Source organism: Scyliorhinus torazame, chromosome 10, assembly GCF_047496885.1.
Source record: "Scyliorhinus torazame isolate Kashiwa2021f chromosome 10, sScyTor2.1, whole genome shotgun sequence".
Taxonomy (NCBI): domain Eukaryota; kingdom Metazoa; phylum Chordata; class Chondrichthyes; order Carcharhiniformes; family Scyliorhinidae; genus Scyliorhinus; species Scyliorhinus torazame.
In genome coordinates this window covers 80512050-80534711 of record NC_092716.1, presented here as the reverse complement: position 1 = coordinate 80534711, position 22662 = coordinate 80512050, and the positions used below count along the sequence as shown (strand labels likewise).

Genomic DNA, 22662 nt, shown 5'->3' with positions numbered 1-22662 from the left:
GTAGGTTTGCTGAACCTACGGTAACTTTATCAATTGGTTTACTGTACCCAACACATCTTTATAAATTGGTTTACTGTATCTACTGCAACTTTATCAATAGATTTACTGTGCCTACTGTAACTGTATGAGTAGGTTTGCTGAACCTACGGTAACTTTATCAATTGGTTTACTGTACCCAACACATCTTTATCAATTGGTTTACTGTATCTACTGCAACTTTATCAATAGGTTTACTGTACCTACTGCCACTTTATAAATAGCTTTATTGTACCTACCACAACTTTATCAATAGTTTTACTGTGCCGTCCGTAACTGTCTAAGAAGGTTTGCTTTACCTACCGCAACTTTATCAATGGGTTTACTGCAGCTACTGCAACTTTATCAATAGGTTTACTATACCTATTGTAACTGCGAGTGTAAGTTTGCTGTACCTACTGCAACTATATCAATAGGTTTACAGTACCTACTGCAACTTTATCAATATGTTTATTGTACCTACTGTAACTGTGTGAGTAGGTTTGCTGTATCTACTGCAACTTTATCAATAGGTTTACTGTACCTCCAACAACTTTGTCAATAGGTTTACTGTACCTACTTCAGCTTAATCAATAGGTTTACTGTATCTACTGTAACTGTGAGTAGATTTACTGTACCAACCGCAACTTTGTCAATAGGTTTAATGTACCTCCTGTAATTTTGTTTACTGTGCCTACCCCCAACTTTATCAATAGGTTTACTGTACCTACTGTAACTGAGTATGTTTACTGTACCTACCGCAACTTTGTCAATAGGTTTACTGTATCTCCTGTAATTTTGTCAATAGGTTTACTGTGCCTACCCCAACTTTATTAATAGGTTTACTGTACCTACTGTAACCGAGTAGGTTTACTGTACCTACCGCAACTTTGTCAATACGTTTACTGTACCTACTGCAACTTTGTCAATAGGTTTACTGTGCCTGCCCCAACTTAATCAATAGGTTTCCTGTACCTACTGTAACTGTGAGTAGGTTTACTCTACCTACCACGACTTTGTCAATAGGTTTACTGTGCCTACCACAACTTTACAAAAGACGTTTACTGTACCTACTGTAACTGAGTAGGTTTACTCTACCTACCGCAACTTTATTAATACGTTTACTGTACCTACCGCAACTTTATCAATACATTTACTTTATCTACTGTAACTGTGAGTAGATTTACTGTACCTACCGCAACTTTCTTAATAGGATTACTGTATATGCTGTAACTGTGTGAGTAGATTTATTGTACCTACCGCTACTTTGTCATGCATTTTTGCTTTTAAAAAACAATCTTTGCACTTTTCAGAACTTTCACTTTCGACTGGATACTATATTCTCTTTGCAGTGATTGTTTTATGGAATACCCACACTACCTGCAGTCAAACATCAACGGTGTAATGGGAGAGCAGCTGTACACTACATGTCTCTTTGAGCGAAGGTCTCCAACATGTCCTTGCTGGTTTTCATTCTACATCACAGCCTGTTTAGTACAGGGAGTGTCGCTCTGTGCTCGCCAGGTCGCTTCTCATTCTGACCGCAGGTGAGATGACAGAATCCGCCTCTTCACGTAAAGGTTTGCTCAGAAATGCGTCAATAAATCAATACCTTGAACGCAAATAACATGTTGCTTCCTTTTTTTAAAAAAAACAAAACCAGTTTTCACACTACTGCTGCTAGCGCCTGTCTCAGGCCATAAAGCTCGTTTTAATTCCTGTTGGCTTCAAACAAAATCTTTTCTACCCGCCTGCCTTATTTCAGAAGCGTCAAGTTCAAACTAGTTAATCATTATTTGCGACAGGCACTCTTTTATCTGAAATGAAATCTTTAATGAGTTAGGAATCCTGGCAAAAAAAAACACTAACTTTTTTTAAAAAACTATGAGCAAGAGTTAAAATCGCAGTAATGGGTAAGAGTGCAATGGATATCCTAAGTTCACTAAACTGGAAGTGTTACCCAAATTCATACACTCCAGTCATACAATGTGGTCTGGTCTGTTGCAATGCTTGCTACTGTACTCAGGTTTGTTCTGAAGGCGTGGCGCCGTTGCTATGGGGATCCCACGGCTGCAAATAATGCCTTGAAACAAACAAACCTGTCGAGGGCTGTAAAAGGTGCGATAGCAGGCTCCTTTCTAACTGGGTATGTCGCTGCATGGAGCATTTTTTTGGTGTGTGTTTCGCTTGGGGATTTCTGCTGCTGGGGAGTTTGAAGTTGGGAACTGCGTCCCCACCGTGTTTACAGTAGCAAGTCCGTTGGGTATTTGTCTGGGGTGAACGGCAGATAGACCTGGTTATTGTTTAACCTAGTCAGCCAGGAGGCCGGAGCACGTGTTCAGCCCACACTATGCGGAAGTAAATCCTATCATCACTGATTTCATTCCAAAGGAATAAACAGCAGCCTCTTCCAGCCACCAAGCAATACGATTTTTAAACAGCAAAACATTTGACCAGACCAACTATTTCCAGCAATTCCGATTCAGACCCACAAAATAGAAATAATTCCAGATGATTTTTATTGTAACGAAAATACAATAACATGTCATAATGTTAACAAGCACACCAGGAACACATCTATCATTTTGAAGATACAATACTTGGAATTACTTATATTGAAAATAATTCGCAAGCGGTGGCTCTTTAGATTGATGAAGTATATACTTTTAAACATGCTGATAACCAAATATAATTCAGCAAAACTAATCCAAAATGCCATTACGCCAAATAGATTTTAATAACCAATTGTCTCCTTTCGATAGAAAAAGTGAATCCCGGAATTAAATCTAAGTTTCAATCGCTTTCTGACAACCAGAGAGACTAGTTCCCGACTGTCTTTCGTTACAAAATGTGCTGGCCAGCCTTAAAAACACGTCAATGAAATCGACTGTACTATTATTTATTTTAAGGGTTCGATGGTAAATATCACGGAAAGTGTAATTGCAATGTAGCGGTTATTAGTTTGAGAGATAACAAACAAACATCTTCATTCAGGGAGTTGAAAGCTATTATCATTTTCAGCAGAACAATTTTAAAATATCCCCCAATTGGGAGGCACCTCAATTAATTGGAATTTCTTAAGAACCCGGCTCGAAATTGGGTCAATAAACCACCGTGATTAGAGGATTTATGCTTAAAACAAGTCAATTGTGATAAAACGCTACTTTTCCACATGTGGATAATACTTCCATTTGCACAGGTTCAATCTTATTGACCATAGTGGGCAGTCGAGGCCAGGACATTTTGACAAACACCAATGAAGCGAGTTGTCAGTTAATCTGTTTTGCTTTGCTGTTAATTGTTGTTGGGGGAGGGAAGTGTTCACCACAACACCAGGACGTGCCCAGTCAATATCTCCAGGAAACGTGCACCCGAGGTGCCAAGTCTTCAACTTTTGGAGAACTCACAAATTGATCGGATTAATGGGTCACCAGAAGGGTGACGCCCCGGACACTGGGTCGTCAGAATCCATTACCTTTTAAACCGAGAACCTTCACCCAGAGAGCAGACACTCATTCAAACCCTACCAGCAGAATATTTAAGAACCACATGACATTTGAAAGAAACCTGCAAAACTCAACAATAAACTTTCTAAAGTTGTAACGTCAGAGATTCCAAAATAGAAATATGAAAAAAATATCAAACGGGCGCTCCAAATGGGGTTTGACGATATTGTTACCGTAGATCAATAGGAAACAACAATCTCTTGGCAATAATTGATAACTGAACAGGCGGGTGCCTAGTACTCATCCTGGCAGACTTTAAATGTCTAAAAGTGAGCTGCTCTTCCAACCAAACCAGTCGTTACCCTACCTAGGAAGAAATCTGGCAAGTGAAGTTATAAAGGTGTTACATGCAGAGGGTTATTTGGAACCTACTAAACCCAGTAAGAGGTGAAACACCGGATTGGGCTGTCTCATTGCAAATGCAATGCCACGTCCCTGTTTTCTTGTTTGCAATAAGCCAATCGAATCTCTGCGGCGATTTGCTTGTCACATGGTCTGATCTGTGGGCAGGTAACAGAGGACGAGAGAGCAGCCATCGTTTTCCCCATGTCAGAGTGAAAGAGACAAGCTTTTGTCAGTTTCGCCTTGTGAGCCATCAAATCCACAAACGCCTTGTGACCAGGTAGACTTAGAGGAACTTCTTCTGTTGTATGAGAGATTTTTTTTTTTGTTAAAAAGACTTTCTTATCTTCTCTTCCTTTTTAAAAAATTTCTGTCTTTTTAAGACCGGTAGAGGTGATCACTCGAAAGGTGAACACTTTTTTTTGTTTTGTTTTTGTGTTTGAACCTTTTGCTTATTGTAGTTTTTCATCATGATGGCTTCGCACGATTCTCTGGTGGTTTTGTATGGGGCAACAGCTGGTGCAAGTGGGGCTAAACTTGGTTCCGATGAGAGGGAATTAATTCTCTTGGTGTGGCAAGTTGTGGATCTACACAACAGCAAGGTACGCTGGATTTTTGTTCCTCTTGTCTGTGTCTTCTGCCTTTTTTTTTTGATTTTGTACAAACCTGCCCACACTGGTGAATACTTTGTTCCTTGTGTACTGTTTTGTGTTATGCGAATGACTTGTTTGACGGAACATTTGCTGCCTATCACCCCCCCCCCCCCCCCCCGGTTCCCGCTTTCACAGGTGGGTGAGGTCCACAAGGTGCTGGTGAAAGCCGACAGCTTGGAGTTGAGTGAACAGTGCAAAGAGGAGATAGGCGTTAGCCCCGAAGACCTCGACAAGGCGGAACCGCTCGATCGAGTCCTTGAACAGGTGAGTCTGCTCTCCGGGCTGGGCGGGCTGGCTGCTTGGTGGGTGGGTGTGACAAACCCCCCTCAAAAGGCGAGATTCCGAGTGAAAGAACGCAGTGAGTTTGGTCTAGGGGGTTGGGTATTGATAAAAAGCCTGATGACAAGCGCCATCGAAACCTGTTTCTCAAAACACAGGAAGCAGATCCACTCCTGGGAGTGACCCACCTGTCTCTTTTTTTAAAACTTTCTAGCCCAGTTCCAGAAATGTTTATAGTTTTGGTTTTGTTGCAAGCATATTAAAATACCAATGAGGGGGTAACGAGTATGAGCCGGGTGTAACCAGTTGGGAGGCTTTTAGGTTAATTTGTTTTGTGTGAGCTTCGAATCCAAGACCCGGAACTTGTTTTGAATAGAGACAACACAGTCCTCGGCTCAGTGACAGACTGGGGAGTTAGTTAAGCTTAATTGGCCAATGCTGAACTGTATTCACCTGTAACTGATCTGAACTAAATGTTCACAGCTGTTTGGGAAAGAGGGACTCTTCTCTCGTTTAAAAAAAAATGTTTTTCAACCTTATTCAAATGGTTTGCAAGGAAGCGAGTTCAAACCCGCCGTTGCCATCTTTGAGGTTGTTTAAATTAAATATTTTTTGTTGTTGTTTAAAGTTTGAGTTTAAATGTAACCTCGAGAAACGGATATCATTTTTGTTCGTGGACGGGAACTGGGAGGCGAGACATGGTTTTTTTTTGCCCATTTCCCTCTTCTAATCTGTAAATATAACGAGAACATCAAAGTCCTCTTATCAGTTGCGTCTTGAGCACGGCTCACTGTTAAATGTGGCGATCAAATAGAAAGTTGACCTTTTAAAGGAGTGGATTGTAACCGGCCTGTAGTTATTTCAACTCACAACACCCCCCCCCCCCCCCCGAAACCCACAGCTTGTTTATTGAACCAGATTTCGCTCATCTTGTATGTATAGATAACACGTGTCTGGATAGACACATGCTCATTTAGCAGTAACAAGATGTGCTGGTTTTAGTTGGGGGTAAATAAATTGTTCATCACTCTTGATTTAACCGCTGCCAGTTGCTCCTTCCCTCTTCTTCCTTCATCACCCACTTCACCAAACAAGCTCAAGTTTGACTGGACAGAAGTGATGGTTTCACTTGTCCTTGTACTGTACTTTGTTTTGTGTATTTTCTTCTTTGGCTTTCAAACTTTAAGGTTGGAGTCTGGGAAAGCCTCCCCTGTGATCAGTCACTGTCTTCGGTTCCTTCAGCTAATGTCAAAAACAGGTGACATCTATCCAAAGGAGGAGTGTGATTGTTGCAGCGTCCACTAAACCAGTCAGGCATTTTGACAACCCCACGGTCTGGAACATCTGTTGAACACCAGCCCTGGTTCCATGATGAGATTTCTTACCCTCTGGAATCTCAATGTTTGAAAACCCAAGAGGCAATGGATAAGAAGCTTCAAAACTCGGCCTAACGTTTGCTACATTTTCGTGTTTCAAGCAGGTCTTGGGTTAATGGCAGTCAAGGATTCCAATATTAAAGGGTGGCTAATTTGGAGTTGAGTTGAGTGGGCTTTATGGCCTGCTCTTATTTCCTGTTGGAAATGCACAATCATTTGTCAGCCTCTGTAATAGGGGAAAGAAATAATAGATTTGAGGTGTGCTGAGTGTTTGGGGGCCTCAGCCCCAACACGAGCCTGCCCTTTCATTGACTGAAGGCCAACCAGCCTGTGTAAATTAGAATAATTGTTGAAAAAATTGTTTTTTTTCCAGTTTTGGTGAGTTTGTTTTCTCCCCTCCTGCCTGTGTGTCTCTATTTTTGGCAAAACACTAAAAACAATTAATTCAGCAGCGTCCGACACTGGGGGGGGGGGGTGTTAAACTAACTTGATTCTAATACCCTCTCTTTATATGTTTACACATCCTTTTCTTAACACTGTTGAAAACACCCTTTATTGGAGTATAAATCATTTTTGTAACCATTGTAGTTTTTGGTCCACTTGTTAAACTGTAAGTGATGGGGAAAATGGAAGCAGTTTACCTGCACAATTTGTGTTCCTGTCCCCTCTGATAATCACTCTTAAACCAGAGATCCAGAACAGTTCATGTGGCAGATTTGTTTCAGTTCCCCAGTCCCCTGTTAGTCAGTGAAGTGTAGTCTCCTTTTGTAGGTAGAAATTATAGATGCCAATTTGAACACTGCGAGCTCTCTCAAATAGCACTGACAGTCAGATAATCTGCCTTAGTGATGTTGATTTGAGTGATAAACATTGGCCAGGTCACTGGGGATATCTCCTCGGCTCTTTAATGCAGTGTTGCAAGATTTTTTGCACCTCCCTAAGAAATCAGACGGTCTTGGTATAATATCTCTTCTGAAAGATGGTACCTGTTGAGTGCAGCACTCTCTCAGTACTGCACTGAGATTTTTGTATTCCACTCCTGGAGTCGGATTTGAATTTGCAACCTCCTGACAGGAGATGTTAAATTGAGCTATAGCTAACACCTGAAGGAGACCGGTTAAAGGTTATTGTTTCCAGAGGTGAAGTCTTGAGTTAAATGACTTTGTTTAAAACAACATTATTGTGGTATAGTTTGATAATTTATGGGCGTTAACTAGATTATTCCATTAACTTGCATTGAAATGCTGAAGTATATTTGGATTTTAGACTGTCATTGTAGGTGTTTAAATTAATATTTTTTTCCAAACATTCTGCTTGTCCAGTTTTGTTCTAAAAGGTATTTTGAACTAGGGAGTAATCTGAGCATTTGGGGATGTCGGATTGTGGTGTGCATAGTCGGTGGGAGATTAGTTGTCTTTTTTAAGCGGTCTAACATGTTATTCTGCCTTGTGGTCCAGGCAGTGACAGAAAGCTGCCAAACTAGTATTTCCACTCCTGAAACTTTTATGTACTTCCTTTTAACCCTCTCTCAACTGGGTCAGGGTTTTTTAAATTTGAAAGCTAAACTAAGAAGCAAATAGGCTCGAGATGTCTTGAATATATTGTTTGATTTCCTTTTTAAGCTGAGTTTAATTGTCTGGCAAAGTTCCAGTTGATGGAGTGACTGAGTGACATTGAGGGTGCTGTGTTTGTGATGCAGGTGATTGTCATTTTGGTGCTGCCATCAGTGCAAACCACTTGATGTTTGCAGACTTTGTGGAGCCACCCATAATTACTAGGGAAGGACACTTCAGGTTCAGTGCTTTGTGGTCTAAAACGTGTAATGAAAGGGATGGCATGTTTTTGCAGATGTTAGAGCGATTTCAAAATTGATAACTTGATGAATCTTCTGGGGCACGTTCAAATGATTTGATCCTTTTTAATATTTGGCATTGATCCTCCTTTGGGGGAAGGTGTCATCAATTGCTGAAATCCAAGAAATAGTGTGTACATCACTGCAATGCTCAGAGTGAGTAGGTGGCTTTCAGTCTTGAGACATCTAGCAATTTGACTTTCATCAGATTTAACCCAATAAGTGACAGTCAGTTTCACCTATTCTCCTAACTATTGGTAAAGTTGTTTGTATATTCTTTTTTTATTTTGGAGTGCAGATTTTTGCCAGGTTTTGTTCCCTTCCCCAACACACACAACCTGTGAAATAAGCAATTGTTCTTTGCAGGCTGCATTTAAACTGGTGCTCACACAAACCTCAACTTTGTACAGATCCTTTGCAGCAAATGGCCCCTATTCAGTCCAATAACTTTTAAAATAAATTTGCTGTATTTCTACTTCTATTAGTTCTGTTTCACTTAATGCAATGTGACTATATGTATGGGAGTTGTCTCTTGATATTCCTCTCCACCCACCTCAAACTGACAAATAAATTCAACACACAAAAAAACTGTCTGTTAACTTGTGTCACGCCCTGTTCACCCTTAACCGTCCTGTTCGCTGATATACATCAGCACCTGGTGCGGCAACCTCTCCAATTAAAATTCTCATTTTATTTTCAAATTCTTATTTTGTTGCCCCCTTCTTTCCCCAACTCCAGTTCCACAACCCTCCATCATCTCTGTACTCCCTTCAATCCTGGCCTCTTCTGAATTCTCAATTTTAATTACCCCACTTGCATTCATGTCTCAGCCCTAAACGCTGGAATTCCCTCTCTCTCTCTTAATCTCTCTGCCTTTCGACCTCATTCCTCCTTTTTAAGATGCCCATTAAAACCTAGCTTTTTGATCAAGTTTTAGATTATCTGTCTTAATATCGCCTTGCGTGTTAGATTTTGTTAGAAATTCTGTGAATTGCCCTGGGACATTTCATTATGTTGAAAGCACTGTAAGTAGCAGTAGCAACAGATACTAAAATCGTGCCAGATCCTGAGCATGCTGGTTAAAGTGCTAAACTGAATCTGGCTACATGTGATGCCTCCCAGATATGTAGGCTTTATTTTGAAATGGAACATGCTTGCAGGTTTGGAAGTAGGCAAGTTACCTCTTGATTCTTAATATTCCACCCACCCATAGTCTGAACAAACTCAACCTAACGCCCGAGTGGCACTGCAACTATGAATGATCATGATTTAGGAAGCTGATACTTGCGATATGTTGGCCAATGCAACTTTTTGTGGTTTTAAATGTTTTCGGTGTATGATGAACCCTCCCACATTCTCTAAGAAGGTGCAAACGAATACTTGCAAATGCACTGAATAAATACATGAATCATTTTTTTTCTTTTCCAGTTTAATCAGGCTTTATCGAGTGAGTTGAAATCACTTGGGAGGAGTTCTTATTGCCTTTGTACTGATGGCCAGTTACTCGTTCGGCAGGTCCTACACCCAGAAGCATCCAAAAAGGTGATGAAAGTTTGAAAGCTGTTACAGCTATCGTCTGGTAACCAAAACATTTAATTTAAATAAAGGGTGATAAATTTGTGTAATCTGAACCTGTACTGGACCAACAGTGACATTGTTTCTGTTTCAGTTTTTTGTGGCGTACTGTCATGCAGTGAAGCAGCTAGCTTGTGATAACATCATTTCCACAGAATCCCACTTCCTCCTATTGCAATGTCAAATTTTACAACCTTTATTTTAAGGTATGACTTCCTGGTGCACAAGATTCCGACCAGCTATTTAGAGTACCCAATTATTTTTTTTACCAATGAAGGGGTAATTTAGTGTGGCCAACTCTGCGCATCTTTGGGTTGTGGGGATGAGACCCATGCAGACACTGGGAGAACGTGCAAACTCCAAACTGACCCGACCAGCTAATGAAATAATTTGTCCCATGAAGACCAGTGGGTTGCTGTTCCAGGAATTGGGTTTGGTATAGTGAGATTTGATTGATCATGGATGGAGCTGGATCATGGCTGATGGGCTACAATTTAAAAGAAAAACAATTTAAACCCTGTGCATAACTTGAATATTTTAAACAAAACTTTATTACCCTGCAATGACTATAGACCTCCGAGATAACATAAGGAAAGGTCATTCCGTGAAGTTCATACCCCTGGAACTCCAGCCGAATCCAGCAGCTAACTTCAAACCCTCCTCTTTGACATCACTCAATGTGTACAACTTCACTACTCATAGCTGGTTAAAATATTCCACATATTTACCAACCATATAGACTTTTTATTTTTCGTATTTTTTGTCCTCTAATTCTCTTTTCTATCTTGTGTATGGCTGCTAAATTTGCTGATGGCACAAGGTATGTAGGAAAATAAGCTGTGAAGAGGACATCAGGAATCTGTAAAGGGACATAGGATAGGTTACGTGAGTGGGTAAAACATTTGGCAGATGGAGTATAATGTGTGAATATGTGAACTTGTCCATTTTGGCAGGAATAGACCACATTATTTAAATGGAGAGAGATTGTCAAACTTGAAGTAGAGGTTTAAAAGGAAATTACTGCAGATGCTGGAATCTGAAATGAAAACAGAAAATACAATCTCGGGTCTGACCGCATCTGTGGGGAGAGAAGGGAGTAAACGTTTCAAGTCTGGATGACTCTGTCAAAGATCCAGCGGGATCTGGTGACCTGCTGCATGAATCGAGAAAAGTTGCTATGTAGGTGCAGCAAGTGGTTAGGAAGGCAAACGGAATGTTGTCATTTATATTGCAAGGGGAATGGAATATAAAAGTAGGGATGTTTTGCTACAGTTGTACAGGGTGCTGGTGAGACCACATCTGGAGTGCAGTGTATAGTTTTGGTCTCCTTGTTTAAGAAAGGGTACAAATGCATTCAAAGCAATTCAAAGACTTGCTTAAACCAGCCCCCCATCCAAGGTATCCCGTCATCTTGAGGAAAGGTTGGATAAGTTGAGTCTCCAATGAAGTTTAGAAGAATTGAGAGGTGATCTTACTGAAAAATAGATCTTGAGAGGATTTGGCAGGTTGGATGCTGAAAGGATGTATCCCCTTGTGGGAGAGACTAGAACTAGGAGAGACTGTTTAGAAAGGGAGCTCCCATTTAAGACTGAGATGGAAATAATTTTTTTCTGAGTATCTTGAACCTTCCCCCAGCGAGTAGTAGAAGCAGGGTTAATGAATGTTTTCATGGCAGAGATGAATAAATTCTTGACATAATGGAAGATCAGCCATAATATTATTGAATGGTAGAGCAGGCTCGAGGGGGTCGAAAGGCCTACATCTCTTTTTGTACGTAGGATCTTCCTTTATTTTGCACCCTTCCCAATTAATGCATCAGAAATAAATACTACGAAGTGCAGTCAGTTAAAACAACAGCATAACCTTTTTATAGATGTACTTCCATTTGCTCTGACTATGCAGACCACCATTCTCCGCTTTTTATTGTCTCAACAGTGAAAATGTGGGACCTTCCATTGATCCCTTTCATGGTTTTTCAGTGCACGCTGCATATGCTGCTCATTTTTGCCTGAAATGAAATGCCTTTCATTCTGCCAAACAAATTTCATTTGTATCTTGATTGCATATCATATAGGAACTTTGAGCAAATGTTAATTTCATCCTCTAGTCCTCCTCTTGCATCCATAAATAATAAGCTTGTGAAATTGGCTCTTGCATGCAGCTGGGGTTCATGCAGTCATCCAGATATTGATTCCCTATATATTTTGTTAGTATTTCTTTCCGCTTAACAATGGTGCTCCCAAGAGTGATGTTTCCTTTTAGTTTAAACATATTTTCGCTGAAATCATAACCTAGTACAAAGGAAGATTGTTCTATTTGTTGGAGACCAATCATCTCTGCCGCAGCACGTTGTTGCAGGAATTCCTCTGGGCTGTGTCCTAGGTCCCACCAGCTTCAGTCATCAATGACCTTCCCTGCATCATGGAGGCAGAGGTTGGGATGTTCATTGACATCAATGTTCTACTTCATTTGTAACTACATATGCAGTGAGACCTGGGCTATCTCAGCTTTGGGCTGATGTGTGGCATGAATGCTACTTGCTACAATTGCCAGGCAATGAACATCTCCCAAAAGAGAATCTAGCCATCTCCGCCCCTTGGCATTCAAGCTGAATCCACCACTATCCACATCCTAAGGATTGCTATTGACCAGTCATAAGATTAGGTCATAGAATTTTGATGCAAATAATTGGTGATTCCCCAGTGCCCATCCACCATCGACCAGGCACAGTAAGAAGTGTGGTGAAATATCACCAACTGCCTGGCACAATTGATTGCAGCTCCAACAACACTTGAAGCATGACATTATCCAGGACAAAGCAGTCGGCTTGTTTGGCAAATCTTCCATAACCATTTGCTCCCTCCACCACTGCACAATGGGGCAGCTGTGTGTATTGCAACAATTTGCCATGACCCTTCTTACAGACTGTCCAAACCTATGCGCACCCCCACTTAGAAGAAGGGCAGCAGGCACATTAGAAGATCATCAAGTTCTCCTCCCAAGTCGTGCAGCATATGACTTGATATGTTTTGTGATTCATTCAACATCGCTGGGTTGTTCTCCTCGGACAGAAAAATTGAGTGCCGATTAAAGGTATTATAAATCATGGAATGGTTTTGAAAGAGTAAATAAGGGCAAACTGTGTTTCCAGTCGCAGAACGACCATTGCCAGAGAACACCGATTTAAGGTGCTGTGCAAAAGGGCTAGTGGCAACTTGACAGTTGTTGTGATCTAGTGTGTTGCCTTGAAAAGGATGATGAAGCAGTAACTTTCAAAAGGGAATTGGATGAATGCTGAGTCTACTATGGGAAAAATGCCACGTCTCAGGACAAATGCAATAGGATGTACCAAAGAGCTGGTATGAGCAGAGTGAATGGCCTCTTGTATCATTCTGAGTCTTGTGTTGCCTTGTTGATTACTTTTTGGAAGTCAAAGCAAACTATACTATTAGGAACTTGTGCTATTTTACTTTTTACAAAGTCAAGAGACTTTGGAACTGAAGACATCATAAATATGTATCTGCCACTGAACGGTTGGTCGATGCCTTGCAAATTTCTTTCCTAGTTTACTTTACCATTGTGGATAAGACTTCTAGACCAAGCTTTAATCGACTTAACCTTGAATGCAAGTCGTGAACTCTGGACCTACTGATGTTATTTTGCTGGCCTGCACCTAACTGGGTGTTAAAAGAAAGGTCACAAAACATGGACAGTCGAGGTTTGAAAGGTTGCCCAGGAGTGTCGGTCCAGTAGATTTTTGAAATGCCTGCACAGGAAAAATGGTCACAGCTATGGGAATTTGGGAGTGGAACTTGACAATATACCCCTTGAAGTGCAATATCAATGGGTATTGAATTTCAGTAACTGGATAGGGCAAATTACACAGGATTTGAGTATTTTGGGATCATATTCTGATTCCGTCTATTTATAGCCGGAAAACTATGAATTGGCAGCCTTGCCAATCTAGTTTATTCTCGAGGTGCAACACTATCCATGATGCATAATCTGATAGTCTCCGGATCATAATGAACTTGCAGTGCTTGTCACAGTAAGGAATGTGACTTACATGCAAGGCTGCCTATGTTTTGCAGTGATGCCCGCTGTTGCTGCTCCAACAAGCACCTTGCCATATCCTTCCAATCCAACTCTCAATATACTTGCTCAAATCGATATGTAATTCTCACTTCAGTGATCCTCCAAGAGTTTATAACTAATTTCAGCAATTTGTCTATTGAAAATGGGCAATGCAAGAACAAAAATACAAGTCACTAACTTCAAACTGTAGCATCATCCATTTTGATGATTCTTTTGCAATTATTTGTGAGATTCTTATTTTTTTGTTGTAATGGGGAAGTGTCCTAAAACGGTTTGGCTTTGCTACTTCCTGGTCCTTGATTGCTGGTACATAATAATCCATATAATAATCTTTATATGGATAGGGCCTTACATTAACACTGCAATGAAGTTACTGTGAAAATCCCTCAGTCGCCACATTCTGGCGCCTGTTCGGGTACACTTGAGGGAGAATTCAGAATATCCAATTCACCTAACAGCACGTCTTTCAGGACTTGTGGGAGGAAACCCACACAGACACGGGAAGAATGTGCAGACTCCGCACAGACAGTGACCCAAGCCGGGAATCGAACCCAGGTCCCTGATGTGTGAAGCAGCAGTGCTAACTACTGTGCTATATGCCGCCCATCATCTAGGAGCTTCTCTCCTCTGTTGACAAGCGTTCCTTGCTGCAGATTCCTGTTCCCCAAGCAGGGTTAGTGTTCAATGTAACTTTGTACTCATCCCGTAATAAATCTTGTGATCTGGTTTGACAATCACTGTGATTTAAAATACAAACTGTTACATTGTGAAGACCCTAACCATAAAGATTTCCTGCACTTTAATTTAACACTGATTTTCCTTTAACTTTTTGTAGAATTTGGTGCTCCCTGACTGTTTCTACTCGTTTTATGACCTGCAGAAGGAATTTCACAAGTGCTGTCCAGATGCAGCCTCCGTGAAAGAACGTTCCATCAGTTCCATGGCTGAATGTATCCTTCCTTCTGGTTAACCACCTGTCTTCATTTCAAAAGGTTTAACTGGCTTTTCTGTGGTTACAGTTCTGATCAGAGGTTAATTTTCTCAATGGATGTATGTTTACTGGGCTACAGTATAAAATTACTTTATAGCACCCCCTTTAATGTAAGTGTTCCCAAGGCCCTTCACAGCAGTATTATGAACCAAAATTTGACACCAGGCCATGTTGGGGAAGATGACAGCTTGGTCAAAGAGGTATGTGTGGTGGCTCGAGACATACACTGGAGGCTTCCATTAGCGGACAAAGGGGTTTGTTGATGAAAGACAAAGGCAGTTAAGTAACAGGCACAGAATACTGTACAACAGGTCTTAACACTGCTCCCTGGTCGACATTACCCAGGTTCCTGCTCCCAGGACCCCACGCAAACTCCCATTGGCCAGGGTTCGCCAGCTCCCACGTGATTAGTCTCATGCTGGTCACTTGGTCTGTGGAGCCTGCCCCCTTAAAGGGGCCACACTACCATAGTATGCTTTGCAGAGTGTCTGAAAGGAGAAGGAGACCACTTTAGGTTTGGTGTTCTAGAGCTTGGATCTTGTCAGCTGAAGGCACAAAAAGCTCATGGACCTAATTTCCTGCTTTTGCACACATCCAGCTAAACTGCAGGGACATGCTTGATACCTAAAACGATGATAAATGTATAAGTCAACATTCACTACTTTCTGTAAGGCATCGGTGTAAAAAATGGAAAATTGCCCAGGTATGTCCTGTGCACACAGCCAAACAAATCAAACCAGGTTCATTACCGCCCCATTTGTCTACCCTATCATCAGTAAAGTGATGGAAGGTGTCATCAACAGTGCTATCAAGTGGCACTTGCTTAACAATAACCTGCTCATTGCTCCGTATGTGTTCCACCAGGGTCATTCCACTCCTGAACTCATTACAGCCTGTTTCATTGAAACTTGGACAACAGGAGCTGAGCTCAGCGGTGAGGTGAGAGTGACTGTCCTTGATATCAAGACTGTATTTTACAGTATGGTATCAAGGAGCCCTATGGGAATATTTGGGGGGTGGTTTGCAGTATCTCTCCACCTAGCACAATGGAAGATGGTTGTGGTTATTTAGGGTCAATCATCTTGGTTCTGGAACATCACAGCAGGAATTGCTCCGCGTAGTGTCTGAGGCCCAATCATCTTCAGCTGTTTTGTTAAATACTTTCCTTCCATCATGAGATCAGAAGTGGGGATATTTGCTCATTACTACACAACCATTTGCGTGATTCAGGTACTGGAACAGTCCATGTCCAAGTACAGCAAGACCTGGGCAGCATTCAGACTTGGGCTGTGGAGTGGAAAGTAACATTTATGTCGCACAAGTGCCAGGCAATGACCCATCTCTAACAAGAGAGAATCTTGCCATCACCCCTTGATATTCAATGGAATTACCATTGCCGAATCCCCCACTATCTACATCCTGGAGATTACCATTGACCAGAAACTGGGCCAGCTGTATAAATACTGTAGCTACAAGAGCAGGTCAGAGGCTAAGAATCCTGCAGTCAGTAACTAATTTTCGGACTCCCCTGAAGCCTGTCCACCTTCCACCAGGCACAAGTCAGGAATGCGATGGCATACTCTCCACTTGCCTGGATGGTGCAGCTCCAACATCACTCAAGAAGCTTGACACATCCAGGGCAAAGCAACCCGCTTGATTGGCATCCTTTCACAAACATTCACTCCCTCCACCACCGACGGTGACAGCAGTGTGTACCATCTGCATGCTGTACTGCAGGAACTCGCCAAAGTTCCTTAAACAGCACCTCCCAAAACACACGACTATTTATGTCTAGAAGGACAAGTGCAGCAGACACATGGGAACAGCACCACCTAGAAGTTCCCCTCTAAGCCACTTATCATCCTGACTTGGAAATATATCGCCGTTCCTTCATTGTTGCTGGATCAAAATACTCGAACTCTCTCCCTGACAGCACTGTGGGCAGAACTACACCACGTGGACTACAGTAGTTCAAGAAAGCAGCTCGCCACCACCTTCGAGGGCAATTTGGGATGGGCAATAAATGCCAATGGCACCCACATCCCACAAGTGAAGAAAGAAAAAGTTGATATGCAGGTGGATTTGGGGAATTCTAGCTAATGTATTGTTCAAGGATTTGTATTCATTGTATTCAATGTCCTCTTTTCCCTTTTTGTCTCTTCCCCTAAAAAAGGGACCTTTTACCAATGTGTTGGAGTATTTCGGCTCTGCAATCTACCCTACTCCTGAATTGCAAGAAAACATCGGGATTGGTTTTGTTAAAGGAAGTTGGGAGGATTTTGGTTTTGTTAATGGGAAGTTGGGAGGATCTTGTCAATTTAATTTCCTTAATACTGTCTACAGACTTGGAATTAAGCACAGAGAGTACTGCCAATGAAAGTGGTGTATTTGAAGTTACTACCATGGGTGCAATTATTTTAAGTTTAATAAGTGAACCTCACAGTAAGTTTTTTTTTTTTTTTTTTTTTTTTTTTTTTTTTTTTTTTTTTTTTTTTTTGATTTTAAGTGTTTGAGTCTTTCAACAGTGACTGATTGCTGCACAGTTACTTCATTTTCTCTTTCAGATTATGAGTTCAAGAACTTTGAAACTGTCAAGTACAAATTTGAAACGGGTCCCTGGTAGGTGGCACACTTGTATATTTGCATTTAGAAGATGTTGGATTTAGTTCAAAAATGTTTAACCAAAATATAATACTTTTGAATTGTGCGTTTAATGTCTCTGTTGTAGTTCATTTGTGGGGCGGTGTTGAGCAAATATTGGCCACTTCTGAAGGAGGGAGGGAAATTAGCTGGGCTACTCTTGCTCATACCCCAGCTGCTAGCTTTTGAGCAGCGGCAGTAGTTGCCAGAGCTACATGGTCTGAATGATGTGGGGAAGACCAAAGAGAAGGAGAAAACACCATTCAAGGGAAGTGATGCATGCTGCAATTCATTAAAGCCAGTTTAGACAAATGACTTCCCCTACAAGGTGATTAAACAATTGTTGCATAATGGTCATTTTTTTTCTCCAAGGAACAGTGATTGGTTGAAATTGATGTCAAATGTTCTCTTACAGTAGCAAGGCTGAAGGAGTAAATGGTGAAACTGTAATTAGGGCAAGAGGTCTACCATGGCAATCATCTGACCAAGATATTGCAAGATTTTTTAAAGGACTAAACATAGCCAAGTAAGTGTACTTTGGCATCAGGATACAGTCCTGTGAATGTTTTGTGGCTTTTTAAGTTTAAATGAGTGAGTGCATGTCTCCAGAGATGTGATTGCTATCAAACACCTTTGATTGGGGTTTCCTTCCAATTGTCCACATTCTGAAGTCAATTTTGTCCTTTGAAATATGAATACAAGCCCAGCTGAAAAGTGGGAAATGAATATTTTAGTCTTGTAATGCCTGGATGAGACTATCTGGTGTTCCCTCAACTCTCTGCCTCCCTTTTGTGTTTTTGCTCTGTAACCTTTCCTCACCACCCTGCTTTCCATATCCCCATCTGTAAATCACCCTGGGATGCTCCTTGCAATAAGTGTACTGTGCCAATGCTAGTTGGTGTTAAACCACTTGTGTTCTGATACCAGCCTTGCCATCAAAACTGAGAAGCAGGGGGGACATGTGATGTGAGCACAGGAACGGTTGCGATTTTTGCGAGCTCTGGTTCTGCTCATCTTTGTAATCCTTTATTTTTATCTTGGCTCATATTTTTTATTTGCTTTTACTTGGGATAAATGTTTTGCACTACATTCCTATAGGATCTTGATTAGTGTATTGCAAGGTAAATTGTGAAAATCCTCAGTTGACTGTGATGGTTGGAGTGGGCTTGGGATGGGGCCCAGCCTCCCTGCACTGGCATTGTTGCTGGTGAGTGGCCTTCCGCCTCAGCGGTGCTGGCGCTGGACTGGGGTGGGCATAGACTGGGGTGGGCATAGTAAGAAGTTTCTCAACACCGAAAGCTTGTGATTTCAAATTAGCCTGTTTGGCTTTAACCTGGTGTTGAGAGACTTCTTACTGCACCCTGATGATGGCCGCCATTGAGAATGTTGGGGCTCTTTGATGTAGGTCATTGGAGCTCACTTTGAGGATTTGCGAGGTACCCTTGGGAGAACGGTCGAGGCGCATGAGCGATTTCTTGTTTTTGGAAAAAGCACTTTCCCTGGTAAAGGCTCACCTCCCATGTTGTCAAGATCATGCTGCACGATGTTGTCTATTCTGACGGGTTCAGAAGGTGTGTCCGGGAATTCTGTTTCTGGCGAGAGGTGGAAGGCGAGTTGCCGATCTGAGTTTGAAAATAGGCTGCCATTCTTTAATGACTTTGATTTGGAGGCTGGTTGTAGAGGTTTGAGGCCAGGGGTCGAACGGGCTCCTCCATCACCGATCCTCCTTTATCCTATTCTCGATGTTCATTGCGAGGGGTTGGAAATGGCCAAGCGGGTCAAGTCCATTCCTCCTGCGTGGGGCTTAGGCTGTGGGTTGCCTGGGTGATGGAGCGACGGCATGGTGGAAGTGATGGTGCTTTGTTCGTTGAAATCCTTGAGATGAGTGTTCGCTGGTCCTGTCCTGACCTCTGCCTTCTGGAGCAGCGTTGATGGTGTCGTTTTCCTGCAATTCTTCTATAGCCCTGGACGTTACTGCCCTGTGATTATATTGTTGATTATTTATTGTATTTTTCCTGCAAGGATATGAGGGAGAGTGTCACCTGTCATCCTGTTCTAGCAAAATCATATGAGTCGGCTATATGAAATGTGGTCTGTGCACCATTTTACTCCTTGTTATTGACGGTGATGGGTGGAGAAAGGGGAGCGTGGGTGGTAGGGTTAGTTCAGTTTTTAGATTGAGAATAGCTCCCCCGTTAGAACTAATCCGTTCGATTATCTTGGAGAGGACTGGACTCCTTCTGATTACTCCTTGAGGTTGTAGTTTCTCTATTCTCTTTAGAGCTATTCAAATAAGAGGATTTGAGTAACTGCGTACGCTGAGATGAGGTTGGTTGGCCTGCTGAAGATCAGGATTGTTCTTGGTATCCTTTCTGTGATGGCAAATAGTGTGGGGTGGCGGTGGATGCTTTTAGGTCAGTTCGGGCACCCCTCCCTTGAGGGGTTTGTCCTTTTTCTTGTCATCCGGGTGAGTACAGTGTTTCCATCCTGGTCTGGCTGGTTATGGGGAGGTTCCCCTTGTTCCAGGGAAGAGCGATCAGCCCTCCCTCCCAGGGCGCCCAATTGTTGGGTGTCTTGAACGTTCTTTTTTCAGCGATGGGGTCTCCCTGGCTGGGGCTGGAGTAATTACTCCTTTTGATACAAGTGGGGGCATTGCCTTGCTTGTGGTTGGAGAGGTCCATTTCATCCAGGGTGTAGGTTTGGGGATGTGTTGGAGGTCCTCTGGGTTTCCATTCCTGTGTGTCGAGATGTGCTGGCCTGGGCTAAGTCCGGTGAAGATGTTAGTATCCTGCTATCCCCGGGGTCTTGGGATGTCTCTTATTGAAGACATCCTGAGAGGCTGGATTTTGCGTCTTAATGGAGCCTGGGGATGAGCAGAATCTTACACTTTGATAGATATCCTGTTTCTTTTATTATTACCCCTGCACCCACTTGTTTGAATGAGCAGCCTGTTAACTTTAGTGGGTGCTCAGTGTGTGCCGGGGAAATATTGGAACCTGGGTAATGAGAGGAGGCGGTGATGTATCATCAGTATTGCTAGAACTGAGGGAGATTGGTGCACGTCCGAACATGGCGCAAACATCCTGCGGCGCAAACATCCTGCGCTATCGTGGCAATTGTGAGTAGAGGCATGGTGGGAGGATGTGCACCATTTACCATGTTTTAATGGCTTTATCCTGTCTCTGGTGGAGCTATAAGGCTATTTAGCAGTGTCTTGTTTCAAGTCCGTTGTCATGTTGCTATCCTATTCTTTCCCCCCCCCCCCCCCCACCCCCCCCCCCCCCCCCACCCCCCCAAACGGGTATATGAATATGTTGTGCTTTTTTTTGCTTACAATGATGTATTTTGTAATTAGTTGCGTTGTTTGCTAAAATGTAAAACATTAATAAACATTTTTTGGGGGGGGGGGGTTGAAAAAAAATAGTACTTCTGTTGTTGACTGTTACCCTGAAACCATTTTGGTGACTACCTTCAGGGCAACAGCAATATGTATACAATTTAGTTTGAGTGATGCCTGTCACTTGTTTCTGGATATGGGTGGGTTGAACCCGCCCTGTTTAGGTGGTGGCATTGCCTCAGTTCGTAAATCAAATTCTTTTTAGACATCGAAGGAGGGCTGGCAGTCAGAAGTTCCCAGAATTGGAAGACCTTCGTAGAGCAGAGATACCAAATTTGCTAGCCAAATTAAAGCCTGTGGGATTAAAGGAACAGAGGTAGTGTAGATATAAAATTGGCTATGGGACAGAAAGCAATGATTGCAGCGCAGGCAAATAGTTTTTCAGGCCGGAGGAAAGTATATATTGTTGTGACCTTCATCTGGAATTAGTTTTGGGAACGCTGCTCTACTTGATATGTCCTTGACTTGAGCATACATGGCATAATTTCAAAATTTTCACATGATCTGGGAAATGTAGTAAACCATGAAGGACTATAATGGACTTCTAGGGGCCCATAGACAAATGGGCAGGCACAAACATTTAATGGAGAGAAACGTGAAACTATGCACTTTGGCCAGATTGAGAAGCAGACAATGTATATTTACTGGTACAATGCTGAAAGTGGTTGGCAGCAACAGATTATCTGGGGGGGAGGGGTAATGTACTCAAATCTGTGAATGTGGCTGCACAAGTTGAGGCTATTTTAGAGGTATATTGGATCCTTGGCAATGAGTGGAAAACCAATAAGTTCTAGTGTTTCCTTATTTGCACTGGGCAGGATTCTCTCGTCCAGGCATTGTCAAACTCAGGGGTGCGACCCACGGGCGGGTGTCAGGAGGGTCGCGGCGCTCCCAATCGCGCAAATCCACGTGCACCTGTCGCAGCAGCCGGCTTTTTTTTTTTAGCAAACCATTTTATTGAGGTATTTTAGGCACATAGAAAAAGTGACATTGTACAGTACAAAAAAAAAGACAAGACACAAATTAAACATAGTGCAAACCACGGCTCTGTTCATGCAAGGACTTGCCTCAATATCCCCCGACCCTACTCTACCCTAGCCCCGCCCCACCCTGCTGACACTTACTCCTCTGCGAAGAAGTCAATAAATGGCTGCCACCTTCGGGCGAACCCTAGTAGCGAACCTCTCGAGGCGAACTTGACTTTCTCTAGGCCAAGAAAGCTTGCCATGTCCAATAGCCATACCTCAGCCCTCGGGGGCTTTGAGTCCCTCCATGCTAACCCTATTTGTCGCCGGGCTACCAGGGAAGCAAAGGCCAGAACGTCGGCCTCTCTCTCTTCCTGGACTCCCGGGTCCTCTGAAACCCCAAAGATTGCCACCTCAGGGCTCATTACCACCCCAGTTTTCAATACCTGGGACATGACATCTGCAAATCGCTGCCAATACCCCCTGTGTTTAGGGCACGACCAGAACATGTGTACATAGTTAGCCGGCCCTCTGGCGCATCTAGCACACTTGTCCTCCAGCCGCCGCCCCCCCCCCCCCCCCCCGGAGCTTCTCTTCCCACTTAAGCTTCATGTTCTCGGTCTGCGTATCCTCAGCTACCATTAGTTCCTTGTAGACGTCTGAGACTCTACCCTCTCCCCTAGAAACTACCCTGTCCTGCCTCCCCTTCGGCGGGGGACATGGGAAGGACGGCACCAGTCTGCGTGCAAAATCCCGCACCTGTAAATATCTAAAGTCGTTGCCTCTCGCCAGCCCAAACTCCTCCTCCAGCGCCCTCCTGCTCGGAAAGCTCTCTTCCAGGAACAGATCCCCATCCTCACAATCCCCGCCCTCCTCCACAGTCGTTCCCTAGGGCAAATCAGTGGTTGCCGCAGATTGGGGTCCCCACCGATGCTCTTACCTCCCCTACATGCCTCCTCCAGTGGCCTCCGATCCG

The 22662-nt window shown here is 42.8% G+C and overlaps 1 protein-coding gene and 1 long non-coding RNA gene across 5 annotated transcripts in view; one reads left to right on the top strand and one right to left on the bottom strand.

The window, feature by feature from the left end:
• The window catches only part of LOC140430672 (uncharacterized), a 211353-nt gene extending 209605 nt beyond the window's left edge, over window positions 1-1748 (bottom strand). The window contains exon 1 of the long non-coding RNA XR_011949498.1: window positions 1396-1748. This is a non-coding gene — a long non-coding RNA (uncharacterized lncRNA). The remainder of the gene's footprint in view (window positions 1-1395) is intronic.
• A 2245-nt stretch (window positions 1749-3993) lies between these two features.
• Window positions 3994-22662, top strand: part of esrp2 (epithelial splicing regulatory protein 2) — a 48497-nt gene continuing 29828 nt past the window's right edge. Inside the window, exons 1-8 of one of the 4 annotated variants that reach the window (XM_072518293.1) lie at window positions 3994-4143; window positions 4325-4465; window positions 4652-4780; window positions 9452-9565; window positions 14529-14643; window positions 17028-17126; window positions 17249-17303; window positions 17740-17850. In XM_072518293.1, the coding sequence (XP_072374394.1) occupies window positions 4334-4465; window positions 4652-4780; window positions 9452-9565; window positions 14529-14643; window positions 17028-17126; window positions 17249-17303; window positions 17740-17850 (755 nt within the window). In that variant the 5' untranslated portion in view covers window positions 3994-4143; window positions 4325-4333. Of the gene's footprint in view, window positions 4466-4651; window positions 4781-9451; window positions 9566-14528; window positions 14644-17027; window positions 17127-17248; window positions 17304-17739; window positions 17851-22662 lie in introns of all 4 variants that reach the window. The other 3 variants (XM_072518296.1, XM_072518295.1, XM_072518294.1) reach the window with 3 other exon arrangements.